At 39.5% G+C, this 19,012-nt stretch overlaps 1 protein-coding gene across 8 annotated transcripts in view; it reads left to right on the top strand.

Moving 5' to 3' along the window:
* TENM1 (teneurin transmembrane protein 1) overlaps positions 1-19,012 on the top strand; it is an 828,305-nt gene that overhangs the window by 745,550 nt on the left and 63,743 nt on the right. For all 8 annotated transcript variants that reach the window (XM_017743128.1, XM_017743129.1, XM_017743123.1 and 5 more), the window contains 4 exons: positions 4,408-4,527; positions 6,285-6,546; positions 9,033-9,300; positions 14,717-14,860. In XM_017743128.1, the coding sequence (XP_017598617.1) occupies positions 4,408-4,527; positions 6,285-6,546; positions 9,033-9,300; positions 14,717-14,860 (794 nt within the window). The remainder of the gene's footprint in view (positions 1-4,407; positions 4,528-6,284; positions 6,547-9,032; positions 9,301-14,716; positions 14,861-19,012) is intronic.

The following is a 19,012-nucleotide window of genomic DNA, read 5'->3' as shown; positions in this document are numbered from 1 at the left end:
ATATCCTGGAATTTTACAAATAATCTGAAATACTAAAACTAGTTGTTCTGTCAGCTGCTGAGACATCTATCCCTCTGCATTTGCCTCTTGGACTTTATCTTAGGTCTAATATTCAACCATTTGGCTTCTAAAATACAGTCAGGATGTTGCATGAGCTAAATACCATGCCATGGCTAAATACTACACCAAAAATAATGTTAAGGAGTTACATGTTTGCAAAACATATTTTACATTTTGTTATGTCAAAGCTATGTCATATGCACTGGGTTTGTACAGACTCCCACTTAAACTGTGACATGCTGAAAGGCAGATTAGAGACATTCTGGATAAATGGAAATGTACTTGCTTACATCAGGCATGGTTTTAACCTACTACATGTAGCAGGGTGTAGCAGATTATAGTGTTTTTGTCAACTTTTGTTCTCAGGAAGGTTTTTAGCTTGTTTCTTTGCTGAGGTTTTTTTTTTTAATGCATGCTGCTGGCAAGCTATTTGACTCACTGCAAATTGCCCACGAAAAGGGCCCAGTGTATGGTAGTGAATTAATTACCCTTCAAAGGCTGCTTACAGCAACATTGTCAGCAGAAAGAAATGAATGTACCTCACTAGCCTTCAGCTTAATTTCTCTCATTGAAGATTTTAATCAAAAATGTAATACAGTAAATGACATCTTCTGGTAATGTGACACTTGCAAATTCACAAGCTGCTTGACAGAGTTCCATATCTGAGCCTAATGTCTCAGCCTGAGGTGCTTACTGGAAGCTTAATATGCAAAACAAAAAGAAAAAAATAGCAGGTAAGTAGCAGCAGAGCAAGGCAGAATGGTGGTAGAATAATAAAATGCTTTACAAGTTCTGAAAGAATTCATCTAAAACTTCTGCTCATATTTTAAATTAGAGATGTCAAACAAACTGCCTGTCAGCAGAGACCTGAGATCCACAGCATAGTGAGTTCCTCAGTTACTCATGGAATGACCCATGAAGCATTGACAGAGGAATCCTACTTCTTTTAGGCCACCTGCAACCCGTGGGAATCTCAGCTTTATCTCAAAAAGCCAACTGCTCCCTCTGGAGTTGCAGATTTAGTACAGCTTGCCAAGGGACTAGGAACATTTTAAATGCATTCGAAAATACTAAGGCAGCGTATCAGGGGCATGTTCCTGCCCAGCTTCACCAAATTAGAAAAGACATTTTTGCACTTACTTTCAAGTTAAAACAACTTGGAAAGCCTTAGGTCTAAGATTACACAATCATCACAAATAGGTGGCTGTTGGACAGATAGTACAAGTTATCCCCCGTGAGAAAGCAAAGCAGGGCAGTCACAAGAATGTGGAATAAGTCTTAGAGGCAGAAAATGCAGTGCATCGAGGAGACATCATGATCTTCAGAGGTTTCTCTGCTCAAATTAAGAGAAGCAGTGAGTGGTAGCAAGGCCCCCAGCTCATCTGGGAAGGGGGTGAATGCTGAAGCAAGGAAGCATGAAGTGGCAGTTGACTGTGAAGGGACATCACTGCAGGGAACATGCCCTAAAAGCCCTGGAAAGGGAAGGAATTAAGTGAGGTGTTCCCTAAGCAGCAGCGCTGCAGGGAACCTGCGTGGCAGCATGCCTGGGGACATGGGGTCTGCTCTGTGAGCTGCCAGGGCACCAGGAAACCAGGGAGAGCTGGCTGCAAACTGGGGCTCTTGGTTACCTCCTGACCCTTGGAGACTAGTGCTGGTCATAAAGTAACTGAAAAATGTTTTCATACCTGCGGTAAGTGCCAGAATTAAAGCTAATTCTGATCAAATGCTAAGTCAAAGATTTAGTAGGTGCTGGTAATTCAAAAAGAAGCCAGAGAAGACTCTTCAACTTAGAGTAGGTAATAAAGAGACATTAAATAATGAGGACAAATGTAGGAACACAGAGGCAGGCTTAGGACATTTAAAATCTAAGAGATTACAAAGACAATTCAGTACAGATAAATGTAGAATAATGAGGTTTATGTGTCTTTATCACATACCATAAATATGTGTGGCTTGTAAAATATGATGAATAAAAAAGGAGAATGTTGAAAGATAAGTCTCTTAATATTATTTATGAATAATGGGAAGTGAATGAATAGAAGAAAGAAAGACCATGGATGAAATAATGGAGATTTTGATGAGCTGTTATCATACAAATCTGTGTGCTTGATAAAATATGAGGACAGAGTAGTGTCAGAAGACAGGTCTGTGTTGAATGAACAAACAGAAGTGCAAGAATAATGCACTGAATAATGATTACTCCCAGGGGTCTCACTCTCACACCAATGTGTGTTGTAAATATATGGAATGCACTAATAAAGGTATTAGAAAAGAAAATGCAGGTCTATGGATGTTAAAAATACATGAAAATAATAGAAACCAGTATTATCTGCTCTAACAAATCAAAGAGTAATTGGACCTGGCTGTTCTTTTGAGTGAGTCTCATGAGTCAGTTGAGACAAATAGGAGCTCAGTTGCCTTCAGTGGAGCAGCAGATTTTGGGCCACAAATAGGGCCACAACCAATGTACTTCGTATAGAAAGTAAAAAAGTGGTAAGTCAGAACTCTTGTTTTGCGTACTGGCAGTAAGGCAGCCTCTCCCATTCCTCTAGGATTTATCAGCATCTTTACATGGCCTGGGAGCATGGAATTCCTATTAGCAGCTGTGGTGAATGGTACTCTCAAAGAGGTTAATTTTTACCAGTTGCATTTTCTCAAGTCATAGTTAGACGGGTTTGATGATATCATGGTGATAAATCAGTGTCCTGTCAGTGGCTTGGGAGAATGGGATCTTAAGAAACATGTCAGAATTTTCAGAAATTTGTGTTGTCCAGTTTCTGCATATGATTGCATTGGATCATGGTCAATTAATCTCTCTCTAGGGATATTATTTTAATTCATATGTAAACTCCTAAGTAACTTTCTTCTGAGGAGCTATTAAGTTTTTTCCTTTAGATCACGTATTCACTGTGCAGTGGATGTGTCTGTTGAGGGCTACCACAAATTTTCAATTTGAGAAAGAGACATGACAGTGCCTAAATTTATGCTTGTCATTTATATTGAATAATTAATGCCAGTTCACTTTATATGTATTCTCTTGGTTTTGACCCTAAACGTCTTAAGGTTACCAAAAGACTTCTGCATACACTGTTCACGTCATTATGTAAAACTGCAGTTCCAGGAAACAGGTGCAGTAGTATCATGAGTTTCCAAGACCTGGGTTGGTTCAGCCAGTGTGTTGATGTGGTGTAGCTGACAGCACAGGGCAAAATACTGGGAGGGTTTTCAGTGGAACGTGGCTGTGTAAACCCTTAGAAAATCCTACTAGGTCCTAATCTGCACCATGATGACCATATTTCTCGTCTTAATCCTCATCATTAGGAGACTTGATTCCTTCATGTTTCATTGTTCAGATAGGTAAAAGGCTAAAGCTAAGAAAAAGAGTAATTTCTTCACCATTTCTTTGACTAAGGTGAAAGCAATGGTCTGAAAGGACAGCAGTGGAGGTTCAAATTGGACAGTAGGAAGAACTTGCCCTAAGTAGAGCATTCATACAGAGGCACTGGAATGGGTTACTTGGTGAACTTACGGAGTTAGACAAGCATCTGTCTGGGCTGATGTAGGCATAGTCGATCTAACCCGAGGCAAAGGAATGGACAAGATAAAGTCTTGTATTTCCTTTCAGCTCTCATTTTCTATGATTCTGTGATCCTGTTAGCCTCCAATTAGATCCACTTAGTAATGAGTTCACTTTCCTGTCCATTGACTTTGATGTGTTCTGCTGTTCTGCCATGTTCCAACCTCTTCACTGGAATGTGAGGATAAAGTGGAAAGTGGGTGCAAGTCCAACGCATCCCAGAGGGAATTTAGAAGGGCATCACGTGTGATGGGGGATTGAGAAAAATGTATGTTACACTTGATTAAGCACCCTGTGAATTTACCTATATAACTTTCTGAAGTTCAGTGAAGCCCATGTATCTCACTGCTGCCTTATCACATTAGTTCAGCATTTTTCTAATAGACAGCAATGTCCTATACCTAGCAGCAGAGGTTTCATTCTCTCCTTTCACAAACGATCACTCCCTAGAGCTGCAGCAAGCTAAATCACGCTATCAATGAAACCTTTGCAGTGCTATTCAGTGGCAGAACAAATAGTATCCTGAAATATGTCTGGAAACAGGAATATATTCTCCCTATACCAACAGTTTGTTGGAAAGTCTGTGTGTCATCTTTGTGAGAGAATGCTTTTTCAAATCAATCTTTTGGGCTTGTATGACTTTTCTTTCAAAACTCAACAGTTGCTCTGATACCAGAGTGGTTCTGTCTGTCTGGGACCGCAGCACAGCCCAGTTTCTGAAACCAATGCCCATGTGTGTAAAATGTTGCCTTCTACTCTTCTTGTTACAGACGGGCGTGTGTCATCCGAGGCCAGGTTGTAGCAATAGATGGAACACCTTTGGTTGGAGTGAACGTCAGTTTCCTGCACCACAATGAATACGGATACACCATCAGTCGACAGGATGGAAGGTCAGGCTTTCATGGTTTAGGTTTGTGTAGTTAAGGCCATCTGCCAACTTCTGTTAATGTACAAAATTTCCATTGACATCACAGTTCATAGTGTGGCTTGAGGATGGCATCTGGCCTTCTGCACTGGGAGCACAGTTGAAGGGAGCTCTCTGTAGTAAAGGGACCAAAGAAGGAAGAGAAGAAGAAAAAAAACCTGAACTGCAACAAAGTTACAGTGACATTCAAACTCCTGGACTCAAAATGTGGCAGGTCTGCTGTAACAGTAGCTCCTTGACATTGGAATATTTTCACAAGTCAGGTCTTCCAGGAAATATCCTGTCTTCCCTCGTTTTTTTTCTGTTGTTACATGTGAATCACCCAAGTAGTTTATTGAGGTGTCAGTGAAGTCAAATCCTTTAGTTGATCATCTGAGACACACAAGGAAAGGTGAGAACAGACTCTTTCAAAATACAAATGGTTAAATTGCTGTTCCATAACAGCCCTGGCTTCCCCTTCTTCCCCAGCCTCTCAGGTCTGAGTTCATTTCTCAAAGACAGGTGAGGTTTCAATAAATTCTATATTGCACTTCAGGATTGGCCATCCATTTGCAGTAGGGTCATGATTTGCTCCTGAACTTGAATTAAGTTGTTAAGGGCAGTTTAAGACTTCATCTTCCTTGGCTGGATTGTGAATTACAAGAAATCTGAAGCTGTCTTCCAGCAGGGAAAAAGTGTTGCAGTTTGTCACTGTTTCCACAATTATTTTTTTTTTGTTTAGCTTTGCCAATTTATAAAAGTAAGGAGTGTGCATATTTATTTCACCTTAGTTTATTGACTTTCAAATCGCACTACTGAAAGTTAGTAATTATCATTTCCTCCTCATGCTAGCCTGGATAAAGCTGTTGCATTAAAATATGCTACCTGTATTTTGCTGTGAATGTAATCGGTGTCATTTGGGAAATGTGATGAGATATGCATAATTAAGTCTGACTTCTTATCACAGTTTGTTACCATCAAAAACCTCCATAATAGATGCATTCAATAATACAGAGAGTGAAGTAGCTATTTACATATTACCTTGTGTTGCCTGACTGTGGATGTCAGAAACTCTGGAAATTGAGACTGTATATCATGCCTTCCATGTCCCACTGTTTTGCAGCCCAGATATGCCAATGGTTCTTCACAGCAGCTCCCAGAGGATCACCCTCCTCGTGTTCAAGAGCTGACTCAGTTCTCAGTGCAATTAATTGTCATTTTTCCCAAAAATTTCATATCCTGTACAGGGAGGTCTTATGCTCAATATACTCAACCTTTTCCCCCTGCTGCTTTTAGAAAAAGGGAAATGGTTATGTTAATAGAGCTAAGGCCTACAAGGCTTTAAGCCTTCTTATTCTGCATGCTCTTCCTGCATAGATGATGAGTGGCATCCTTTTTCTGGGATAGGAATTTCTTTTCATATAAACCAAAGCAACTGGGTTCACACTTTTGTTACAGGTGACTTATTAATATTGATTCTAGTTGATAAATAGAGGGGAGTGAGGCCAAGTAACAGTGAAATTCTGTGCCTTGCTGTTGATGAATACCGGGAGAAAGCACACAGAGGTAAAGCTTCTTTGTGGATACCAAGATGATGCAAGGAATGTACACTTGAATGATTTCACATAGTAAATTAATAGCTGTAATAATGAACATAAAGGGGGTTTTTGTGATGCATTGAAAGATGTGGTAATGTGATGAAAAAACAAAAAGAAACAAAACAATTTGTTTTCTCTTTTCCAGTTTTGACCTTGTGGCTGTTGGAGGAATCTCTGTCACTCTAGTTTTTGACAGATCTCCTTTCATATCTGAAAAAAGAACACTTTGGTTGCCTTGGAATAGATTTATCATTGTAGACAAAGTTGTAATGCAAAGAGCAGAGTCGGACGCACCATCTTGTGACATCAGTAGTTTTATCAGTCCAAACCCAATTGTACTCCCTTCTCCCTTGACAGCGTTTGGAGGGTCCTGTCCTGAAAGAGGAACTGTTATTCCAGAACTACAGGTAATGAAAAGACTTCTAAATGAACAATTTGTTCTGTTTCAGAATCAGGTTTAGACATTCTTTGAAGATAGTGAGCAAATAACTGCTGTTATGTCATTCCCTTGGCAGAATAGCACCAATGCATATCTGTTTAGTACTGTTTAACAAGATGCTCTTGTCTTTTTTCTTTCTTTACTTTTTAATATTTAAAGGTGCTTTATTTCTTACCTCCAAGTAGAAGAAAGTGGGGAATGCTAACATGAATTATTATTGAAACCCTGATTTGTTGATAGTGATGCACAAAACCATTCCTAGTTACAGATAATCAGTACAACTTCCAGTGTGAGACATGATGCTTTGAACATTCCTAGGGGTGTTTCATCCATTTACAGCTATATATCAGATTCTTGAATTTTATTACTTTCTTTCCAAGGCAGAGCAATTTTAACATGATATTTAGGACTTCTTTTTTAATTTAAATGTATTTTTTCTTACACTCTCTTAAGTGTTCAAAGTAATTTCTAATTAACCTTGTAATTAACTGTTCTTTTACTTGGGACTTAAAAGAGGCTGTGAGAGTCAAACACCCAACAAAACACAGCTCGGGTCATATTAATAATGCTCTTAATTTTTAGTATGTTGTTTGAGCAGTTAGATTTTAAACAATAAGACCTCTTTTGGGTTCCCTTTTAACTTCACTGAGCAAGCCTGTAAGATACTTTTGAGGGTGCCTGTAGCCTCCTAAAAGTGTTTCTACTTTATTCTACATGTGACAGACCTCTGCTTGAACTCAATTATGTCAAAACATCTCCATAACTATTATCATGCTTCAGCCAGTTGATGGTCATAGCATTGCTTCACAGAATGTGCTAAGTGAAACTAATGAACATAAATTAAGAATAACTGCTGCACACCAGTAAGAAAAAACTGGGTCACTGTGCTCCACGTGAGGTATGCCTGGGTCTTCTTTGAACAGCGGGGTACCCAAAGATGCACTCTACTCAGAAACTGCTCCCCAGTTCTTTCTTCTTCATTTTTGGGTTAGGGGATTTTTTTTGGCATTGGAGGTTTCTTAGAGTGGTGAGTTTCATTGTACGGTTCTGGGAATTGAGCAAAAAGTAACGGCAAATAATAGGAGACAGATATATTAGCATGTATTAATGCATGAATATTTCTTCCTGCTTTTCTATTAAAAAATGAGAAGGGATGTCAGATAGGAACAATAAAGGGAGCAGGATTTCCCTGGCAACACTACATTTCATATGTTGAAACGACAAGTGCTGGCAGGCCTCCAGCTGTACTGCAGCAATGCTGTGACACTGATACTGTTGCAGTGTGTAAATAAAATTGGTTGAAAGTGAAGGAATCTATTGTTAGACAAGGAATATTTAAAAAATGGGAAATGTAAACAAAAGCTTGTCTTTTTCCAAGCACGATGAATTTAACATTGTGACAGGTTGATTCATTAGTACAGAAATGCACCAACATCATTAACCTTATTAACCACAGTCAGGTGGCTTTTGAGTGACTGTGGTAGCATCCTCCAAGAAGCCATTCTCATCTCCTGCCTGCTCTTCCTCACAGTCTGTCCCAGAACAGCTCTTTTCTCTCAGGGGACCACAAGAGCTAAATCCCTTTTTGTAGCTCCAAGGCCCACATCATTCAAAAGGTCAAGGCCAAATTTCTTTTTTCTCCTGACAAGCTCACAGCCTTTGCAGTCCTTCTAGTTGCTGAGGGCCTATCTCCATTGCAGTGGGAATTGATACCACCCCGCAGTGGGCATGTCCAAGCTAGCTTTAATCCAAGTGCTTCAGACAGCAGTACTGACAGCAGGGCCCTGGGATTTGAGTTCACTTGCACTCCCTGGGGTCTTACCTGTGAGCGAGATGACTCTGATGCTCAGCCTGTTTCATCCTCACTGCTGTGTGTCCCCAGTTAGCTTGTTAGGGTCCTAATGCTGCTCCTTCGTACGCCATGCCCCTTCTTGCTGGAGCTTGGCCTAACTGCACAGATGGTTTAGCAGGAAGGTTTATTTTCTTTCTTAACACTCTCCAAGCTAAAGTTATTGCCTCCAAAGTAGGATAGCATCTTCACATACAATGTATGTGATTGAAGATGTGTGTATATTTTAAAAAATTTTAATTGTATTCCAGTTAAGAACACTTGTTAAGTAAACCAAGTAGTAAAGACAAGGTAAAGCTGTGCAGCTTGTATGTAAGAATATGTTCACAGATGCAGTATTTGCTCCCCAGTAGACACGAGTAAAGCATCAGAGGAAGAGGCTCTTTATCAAACAGACAGCCTGCCATCCAGTAAGTTGACCAAGCCGTGTCTGATGTTGGAAGTTTTGTCATGTGCCCAAGTACTGCATTGCTGAAATAAACCCAGTTGTTTCAGTGGTGCCGTGTTCACATCATAATTGTGAAATGTAAAATAATTACCTGCTCTTACTATTATAATTTTGCATTTTTCTTGGCTATAGATATAATGATGTGGTTTTTTCCAAGGTGGTCCAAGAGGAAATTGCAATTCCTTCAAGTTTTGTGAAGCTCAGTTATCTCAGTAGTCGGACACCGGGGTATAAAACTTTGCTGCGCATTATTTTGACACACACAACCATCCCTTCTGGAATGGCAAAAGTCCATCTGATAGTTGCTGTTGAAGGTCGTCTGCTTCAGAAATGGTTTCCTGCTGCAGCCAATTTGGTGTACACATTCGCCTGGAATAAGACAGATATATATGGACAGAAGGTTTCTGGTCTGGCTGAGGCAATGGGTATGTAGAATCACCTTGATGTAAGCAGAAGCACTCACACACATCAAGCCAGGAAAATATGGCAAATAAATTTTTTTGCTGCTCCTACATTCTTTTAAATCAAATGCCTTCTTTAGCTGAAGTCACTGAAGTGACTTGTATGATTTCCTAAGAACATTTATTTTCTTGTTCTTCCAATGTCATCTTTCTAATTTAATCAATTTGAAAATTTCGTTTTCCCTCAGAGAATGGTTATGTACTAACGGCATTATATTCAGCTGTCTCTGTTTTTGAATGTTACTTTGAATATGACCTTTGGTGTGTCATTGTTTCTGTCATTTTTTGGCTGTGACATTTAAAATGTCATTTCCGCTTAGGATTTACAAAATTCTAACTTTTGGGCATCCTTTCTTACTACATTTCATGTCTCCAACAGTTAAAACTAATTGATTTGTTGTTTAAAGATGTTTATCTACAAATCAGCATGTTTCATAGGCTTTGTTCGGCAAGCAGCAAAGGCTATTCTGAGAATTGCTACAGAAATTCTGGCTGTGCAAATACATTTTATTTAGCCAGCATCTTTATTTTCATTAATTTCCTGATTTTTTTAAGGGCTTTCTATTTTGTAATTTAATTTTGATGTTATGTTGCTTAATGGACTAATAGATGCTTTGTATTAGAATTATTTACTTTACAAGCAAAGCTTGGTATTGTGAATCAACCCCATTCGCTTCCATAGCAGTTCTGTGTGCTTTTTATGTCAAGGCAATTATCACCAGCAGCACTGGCAGATCAGGCTATAAGGCAAGAGTAGCAAGGGCAACACAGAGCAGTGCACCCTTGCAAGGAATATGCCTCATTCCATATATGAAACTACTGTTCTGAGGGGCAGCCAGGAGCTTCCTTCAGGATCTGTTGTGTTGTCCATGCAGGGAGAGTGCCTGGAGAGTGGCCTGTGCAGAGCCAAAAGGTGCCTGCCAGGCTCTGCAGCTCCCAGAGCCTCTGGTGCGTGACGCTGTTCCTGTGTGCTCCCAGACAGATGGTCTGGGAGGTGGCTGCGTGGGGAGGCAGTGGGGAAAAGGAGGATTATACCATTTTCCTGGTCATTTCTTCCCTGAGAATGATGCAAGCATAGACAGACGTGGATTTCCATGATGGGTTATGAGACCAAAATGTGGAGTATGATTACGTAATGCAGTATGCAAAGGAAAATGTCAGACAAGAAGCTTTTCCCAGAGCTGTGGTCCTACTGTCTCCTTCAACACACACAACAGGGGCTGCTGCCTGCAGGGACATTGCCACGTTCTCTCCTTACCCATGAGCCACCACTCACATTCATTTGATCATGAAATGAGCCAGATCAGGAACAAATTCAGCTGAAAACTGAAGCAACCAAGAAATCAGTGATACATTTTTGGCTTCATTAGTTTCCTGATCTGCTATGAATGCTCATGCAGAAGCTCAGGTCTTCTCATTCCAACTGTAGCTCACACATTGCATTGGCCTAAAAAAATCCAGACTCCACCCTTGGTGCAAGGTCTCCAGAACTGCTGCATCATCTCCCCTGTCTGGATCTGATCTTCCACTTCTGGCTCACATCTGCAAAAGGGTGGGCAACTTTTTGCTGGGGTCAGTCAGGTGCTGGCACTGACACCAGGGTTCTGAACACCCCAGGTGTGATGTGTGGCAAGGAGCAGCAGTGCCCTTCTAAGCCTCTTGAGATACAGGAGAGCCTGTGAAGGGGCAGATCCAGCCTTGTCCTGTTGCTGATACCAGTTCCTGTTTGTTTTTGCGGTGAGGGAAGGTATTAAGTTAGTTGTTGGCAGATATTTGTGCAAATCCAGAAATAAAAAAATGCTCCAGCTTGACCTTGAGCACTCCTATGGGTGATCAGGCAGGACCAGGTGGGTCACAGGTGCCACCTGGGGCTTTCCTCAGCACAGCTACGTGTGCCCTGTGTCCAGAGGCTGTCACTTACACATTGGAGAGGGAGCAGTTGACTACCCTGCTCCCACTGCGTCATTTAAGAGTCCTCTAATGATTGTGAAGTCCAGTACATATCCAGACTTTAGAACATTTTTTAATTCCAATACATAACAAACATCTCATGAAATGATACTGTAGTTAGTTTCCCAAATTAGGAGTAGATGAGTTTAATGTGTTTAAATATGAATAAAGCTTACACAATAGTGCTGGATAACAACTTTTAAATTATTTAATCGGTGCTTAATTTTTTAAATTCTTTTCCATAAAGTTTAGGTTAATTATGCTTCTTTCAAAATAGAAGCAAAAATCTTGATATTTTAAGTGCATTACTAGCATGCTTTGTTAGATTCCAATAAAGCTTTATTTAATTTGACACACTGTAGTTACTCAGAGACCTTTATCTGCATCCATTATATGAATTTTTGTCAAAATAATTTCCTCTGCCAGTATATTACCAATATTTAGTAATGCATTCTGTTCAGTTTTCATTTAAATTAAATTAAATTGGAGCAGATTGAAGTCCTGGAACTCAGGATTATAACCATCTGCTTTTGGTTTTCTAAATACTATAAACATCTATATTTTTCTTCAGGGTTATTGACAGCACTGATCACATAACCAGCTACAGAAAACAAGACTTTCTGAGCATATTTCCACATGCAAATGGTTCTGTTTAAACTTGTTGAAGAAATGTTTGCTGGCATGTGTCCAGTCCCCAAGCTCCTCACAAGAGGCCATTTTCTCAGAGTAACAACTGAGATGACAAAGCAGCATTTTTTTGTTCTGAGTAAAGAAGCATCATGTGGATATTGACACACAAAAGCTTGGGGGTAAAGTCTATGTCCCCTTGTAATCTAACACAAGAAAATTATTTCAGTCAAATCCTCGATATATGCTCCTGTGTACCTCCATACAGACTCCTGCAAGGCTCTGCGTCCCACATAGCAGCACTGAGGGGTCTGCAAGGATGATCCCTCTTGGGGTTGAGCGTAAACCAGCTCTCCAACAGCCCTACCAGGTGCTGTGGTTGAGTACATTTTATTCATTGTTCAAAGAAGATGGATGCAGATAAGTACAAATATCTCAGAGGAGCTTGAAATAGAGGTTACTTTCCTGGTTAATTGTGTCTTTATTTCTTACCTGTATTTTGGCAACAGCCCTTATACTATAGGTCTGGTACCAATTACCCTTCTCAATAGTGGTATGAAAAGAATTGGGTTTTTGTACAGATGATCAGTAGGTCTTTCGAAATCCATTTTGAGACTGCAGAGAACTGTACTTGCTGACTTAATGTCTAAAACTAGTCACTGAAGTTCACATTCATACAGTGAAATCTCAGTCACCTCAAAAAAGTGCTACAAATTAATTGGATCAGAAAGTAACACCCCACAATGAGGGTAAGCTGGCAGAGATTTTAATTTCACTTACATTTTTCAAAACCTGCCCCTAACAAAATACTTCTCAAGTGGCACTGTAATCATCCTGTTGACTTTACCAGTATGATGCTTTGCCTTGGTTACTTGGCATGCAAAATGACTGATAGGAAACTTTCATGGGTGGTACAGCAGGACTTCCAGTTAGATGGCTCAGGAGACCCACTTTAAGATCACACAGATACTTCCTTTTGGAGCATAGGTGTCTTTCATGAATATGGGTAAGTTTGCATAGAAGCCTGGTTGTAGATGCACACGAAGTGTGTCCATATGTCTCTCACTGATGAGAGAGGACAAAAAGACAGCCATGCACAGTAACTGTGAGAGCAGGGAACAGTGAACTTGTAGGAAAGGGGGTGATAACCTCTGGAGCTTATTTGGCTGCTCAGAAACATCAGCTGTAGGCAGGGAATACTGACACTATATGGAGTTAGCTCCAGCCCTGGTAAAGATGCTCCAATGGATCCGTGGGCCTGGATTCCAGATGCTCTCAATTGTTATGCCTCCCTCACCCAGCTCTCAGCACGGTCCCTCCCAGCAGTTGATGATCGGTCCTGTGGGTCCCTAACGAGTCACTGAGCCAGGCTGAGGGGCTGCATTTCAGGGTTTTGCTCTTTTCAAGCACGCACAGCTAACCTGGGATTGAACGTGTTAAGCGCATGACTGGACAGAAGATGTTAATGTGTAGGTGGCAAATGTGAGGTTGCTTCACAGGAAAAATCTGCCCTTTATCTTCTCTCTGCATTAACACCTAGAAAATAATGTGTTCGGTTACTGAACCTTTGTGACTCATCCCAGCACAGGATGTGGCTGTTCTGGAAGTTCCATGGCCTTATTTGGTCTCTTGCCTCAGGGCGGTACCCAGAAGCCTTGCTGGTGTTGGTTGTAAGAGCTCCTGTAACAGAAGAATTGGACAAAGTGGCTGCTGGACCCTCAAACTGAAACCTGTAATGTTGGAAACATACAGTATTTACAGTACTTAAGGAGATGGGATTTTTACAAGTCAGAGTTTAGCTGCAAAAACAGGCTCTTTCTGCTAAAATAGTGAAGCTGTTACTGTAAGGAACAGCTTTCAGTTTGTCATAAAACATTTATCTTAAACACAAATGCTCCCTGTTAGACCTGGTCAAAATATTTTTATTGTATACCATAATGGAATTTAGGTGGTATTAAAACTCTTTATGGTTGAAGTAAAATATACCTAAAGCTGTTACATAGAAAAAGTGAAAAGAAACTATTAAAAATGTTTCATATTTTTTTAATTTTGTATCTTAAAATATTTTTGAAACATTTTTGTTTTGGAAAGATTGAACTATTTCAGTATTTCCTAGGTCAAATTATGGAATTTGGTTTAAAAATAATATTCTTCCTTTATGATGAGTTTCACTGAAATCTAGTAGAGATAAACAATTTTTCTTGAAAGGTTGGTATATTAGAGATACCAGAACTTTTGAATTTTTGTTTTGTTTTATGGAAGTACTAAAGGAAAAGTGTTTTAATCAATTTGAGTTCCCCAAGACCCACCATCCTTAGGGTAATTCAAGATTTTTCATTGGGTATTTTGGTAATGTGCAAGCCTGTTAAGATAAATGTGTAATTCTATAAATGTTCAGCTTGTCAATCCATTTCTGCCTAACTATAATTTTTACAGTCAGCAAACAAAACCAATTTGTTTTAGCATGGATTCTTTTCTATTTAAGCTCGTTTTCAGGTAATTAGCAGAAATGCAATAAACAATCAAGTCAGGAGTCATTGGAGGAGATTTATAATCTTATGAAATCCACAACTGATATCACAGACAATTTTCTGCTTTGAAGCAGTAGTTACTATAGTTGTAAAAACATACTAATCTCTTAAGACCCTTTTTTCAAAAAAATACCGTTCAACAATAGCAATCAGGCAGAGGAAAATTAGTGGCATCATTACTTAACAGATGAATATCAAAAACTGGAATGAAAAACTGCCTAGCAGTTCACAGAGAAAAAGAGACTGAGAGATCTTTAATTATTTGTTTCCAGTGTCGGTGGGATATGAATATGAAACATGTCCTGATTTTATTCTATGGGAGAAGAGAACAGTAATCCTTCAAGGCTTTGAAATGGATGCTTCAAATCTGGGTGGCTGGTCTATAAACAAACACCATGTATTAAATCCACAAAGTGGTAAGTCCCTCCTTTATTAACTGCCCACGCAGAAGGAGAGTACAAATTTTAAAGGAATTAATTGTTCAGATTTTAAGTGTTACACTTCCTAATGTGTAATCCTCTTTGAATATGCACCCTCATTTATTGAGAGCTGAACTGTAAATGCCATCTGAAAGGATATTTTTAATGTTCTGGCTCCCAGGGTTTAGACATTAATATCACTGACTCTTGTGATTGCAAACACATTGTGGTCGTTTGGATGGGAAAAGGGCAGACTAATTTGGGTTCATTCTCACACAGCTGGTATAGAAGTGGCACATTTCAGGTCAGTCTGTAGTGTGTTATATTCTCCGTGAAGTGTCTACACCCCTAATTCATCCTATGACTGCCATCAGTTCATAGCAACACAGCCCCAGGCAGACAAACCCTGCTTGATCACAGACCAGCACTTCCAAACCCACGCTGCCAGTCCAGTGTGCAGCAGCTTTTGTGGCTGCCCACTCTGTGGAGAAGCACAGTAAGTCACTCCTCAGTACAAGCAATCCAACACATTTCAAAGCATTAGTAAAAAACCTGTAAATGCTTTTGGTGTCATAACATTAACCCTGCAGAGAGATTCTTCAAGCATGGAGGCTTGAATATTTTTTCCCATTGCTTTTATTTTATACCAGGTTTCTTTTCCTCCGTGAACATCTGTGATCGGGAACTAGTGAGACTAAATTACTAAAACAATACTTGTAGATAAATTATGGTAACTATATATGGTTTTCCCAATAAACAGATATCTCATTGTCCAGGAGAAGAGAAACTTGAGGTCAGATTTTAGCACTTATAAGTCAGCGGAGTATTGGATTCAGTAAAGTTCCCTCAATTTGCTCCAGGTGAGAGTCAGTCCAGTAGAATCTATTTCTATCTGCAAACTTCTGCTGATGAAGATTCATGCACAGATGTATGGCTCTCAAGTTTTACAAGTTCTGTTGCTGAATGCACAGCTACAGTATAAATATTCCAAATACAAAAGGTCAGATTTAGTTTGTAAATGATCTGGATTTCTGTTTTGATTTAAAATAGTTTGACATTTTAAACAGCAGTTCTTTCATTCCCTGTCTTATTGGTTTGTATAGATTGTCTCTTTTAAATGCCAGCTATTGACATTTAACACAAAGAGAAATCTGACCTCAGTCAGCTGGGCCCCCAACTGTGAGTCCCATAGTCTGCTCCTTAGTGCCAATTTACCACTTGCATAGTTTAATTTCAAGAGTAAATTGCTGGCAGTAACTCCAATTTGTATGACTATCTGATAACTGCAGTGGTTACTACTACAATTCACCCCATAGGCACTAACATGTTCTGAGATTTTGTAGAGTATGCAATTACAATCCAAGCCGGGCTAAGGCATTGCTCTCGTGAGCACAAGGTATGTGGTGACAAATTGCTTCCTTTCCCCCCTCCCCCCGTCTCAGCTGCGTGGCTGAGAATGCCAGAGGGCACTGACCTGTCAGCCTCAAGCCACCTGCTCTCAAATCAGCTGGGCTGCACCCACTACATGGGTGGGGAATGTGCAGCTTCTACACTTGCTCCTCTTCCTTGCATATTCCCACTGTGCTGGACACGGATCAAGGCTGAAGTCAGGGAAAGCTGCCAAACATCTTTACCCATCACTTTCTGAGGCACAGGAGGGGAAGGGAGGGGAGGGCATAAGCACATCTGAGCTGAAATCCAGGGTCTCTTCTGTTTGCAGTTTGCATGTCAGAGCATCTCCAGTGGGGCAACAAAGCCCAGGCTCAGGGATGTGTCAGAGGTTCCTCAGGACTGTTACAGGCTTTGAGCACCCACACCTGGCTCGTGTACAAGAACTAGAAAAGCAGCTAAGGGCAGATATAAAGAAGCTGGTTCACACCTACCAGAGCAGCCTGTAGGTTCATATTAAAGCAACAAAACCAAATAATGAACTGTGGTAACCCAAAGGATAAAAGTAACAAGTGTGCTTCTGGTCTTACCTAAAAACAAGTGAACTGCACTTCTTTTTCAGATATATAAAATGGACTTTAGATAAGGACAAGAATACGATTCAAACCAGAATTATGTATTTCAGACTTATCTCCATGCCACCATGACTGATATGAAAAGTATTGAGTAGCCTTCTTGAGCATGAATATATTAAGATTTTTCACTTTTAATTAAAGCATCTCCTCTGTATGAAGAGCTGCTCTTTTTAGAAGGATGAAACTTTCACGATTTTGAAACACTGCCACTGGATTACATACAGCAACAGTATTGGAATATAACATTCTGTACTGAAAATTGCAATTTTATTTTCAAACTAAAACTAGAAGCACTTTGCTTGATTTACTAGTCCTGAAGAGCTTATATCTGACTTCAGCCACTAAGCCTGGTCTCCCAGCAAGTCTTTCCTGCTCAGAGCCAGGGCAGGAATTCTTCTTTCCCTCCCCATGAAGGCTTCTCATTTTAGAGAAGTTACAAAATAAACTGAGTAAAAAGAAATAGATGCAATTTTTCAAACTTGCAGTTCATAGTAAGGTGTGGAGGTACATGTATTGACATGCAGAAACCTTAGCAAGTGAAAACTGTGTTCTACTGCCAGATGTAAGGATTTACAAAAAGAAAGGGGAAAAAAAGGATTCCTGATTCCAGCAGAATTGGTGTGAGATAACAAATATTGTTCCAATGTGGCTGTCACTGGAAACTCAAGTTTTTCAAATGTATGCAGTTTTGCATCTGTGTGGCTGTTAGGTTAACAACGGATCACATCCTGTTCTCAGCTCTACTCTACTGCTCTTTTCCCACTTTTTTTTTCCCCACCAGTTTGGATGTTAGATCACTTCTAATTTGTGACATGATTAGAGTTTAATGTTTTCTGGTACAAAGGTTTTTGTCGGTTTGGAAGATCATCAGGGCATTTCTCATAATCAAGAAGAGAACAGATACCATAAATATTAGTTCCTGCATAGAGGTCTTTTAAAGACAACTGTATCTCATGAATACAAATGAATGTGGTATTAACCAATTTTTCAGGGTGTTATCTGAATTAAATTTTTCTTCTGATGGGCAAGTGCATTGATTCCATTTTTATTTATCTGGGGCAAGGAGGAGTAGTTTTAGAGAGACTTTATGCTTTAAGGTAATTTCAACCCCAGTGCAACACAGCATCAACTAAAATTAAAGCAGCAGCTTGGAAGCCTGATATTAAGCACACACATTTATTGACAGTAAAACATATTCTCCAGAGCCCTAATTATTTACTGGTATTTTTAAGAGGATGTTGAAAGATTACCTTAACATCGTAATTTCAGACAAAGCCAGCATCTTCATTTCATAGTATTTTTATCCACTGCATAAGAGAGAATATTGGCATTTATTTTACTGGCATATTTCCAGGATGCTTTTTTCAAAGCTATTATTTAAACAAATCTATGCATTCTATCCTCTGTTGTTGATAAATAATTTTTTAAAAATATAATTCTCTTCAAAATAGCTGTGGTAACATTCAGTAATTTCCAAGGTGAATTTTAGCTTTAGATTTACCTGAAAGTCACAAAAAATAGTTTAAACAAAAGTTGGTAGAGACAATACATAAATACATTTGCTGTACTTTGGGAAAACTCAGACATGTCTCCACATGTACTTCCTGCAGTGTCTAGAATATTCTCATTTCCCAGCATGAGTCCTCCAGAAAGTAAATTCCCTTGTGTTTGTTCCTTTAATAGTGCCAATTTTCTGATGAAGTACTGGGCTTTTCAAGGGAAATAAGAAATTTTGGACTAGGATCTAAAAGAGTACCTATATTTTGTTCAGCAATAGCCAAATTCTTGCGACAACATGTCATTTCAAAGATGCTTCTTAAATATATTACCACATTGTTACTTAAAATAAACACTATAGCTATCAGCTTGAGAAAATACATCTTTGTACTAGTTCTGGTATCACTAACCTGGTAAGTGGGAAGACTTTCAACAATGTATGCTGCAGAGCAGTGCTAGAATACACTGGGAAGATGTTTTAGCCTTTATGGTGGAAGACATGCTGGGAAGACATTCACTTGTGCCTCACAATTGCTCCTTGACTCTTAACTTGGCTTTGCTGCACTTGGCCCCATTTTCATATACCATGAAGGACTCGCAGTTAAATTTGAATATCGATTTTGTACTG

The sequence above is a fragment of the Corvus brachyrhynchos genome, unplaced genomic scaffold (assembly GCF_000691975.1).
Source record: "Corvus brachyrhynchos isolate BGI_N302 unplaced genomic scaffold, ASM69197v1 scaffold398, whole genome shotgun sequence".
NCBI classification, from domain to species: domain Eukaryota; kingdom Metazoa; phylum Chordata; class Aves; order Passeriformes; family Corvidae; genus Corvus; species Corvus brachyrhynchos.
This window is presented reverse-complemented; position numbering and strand designations above follow the sequence as displayed.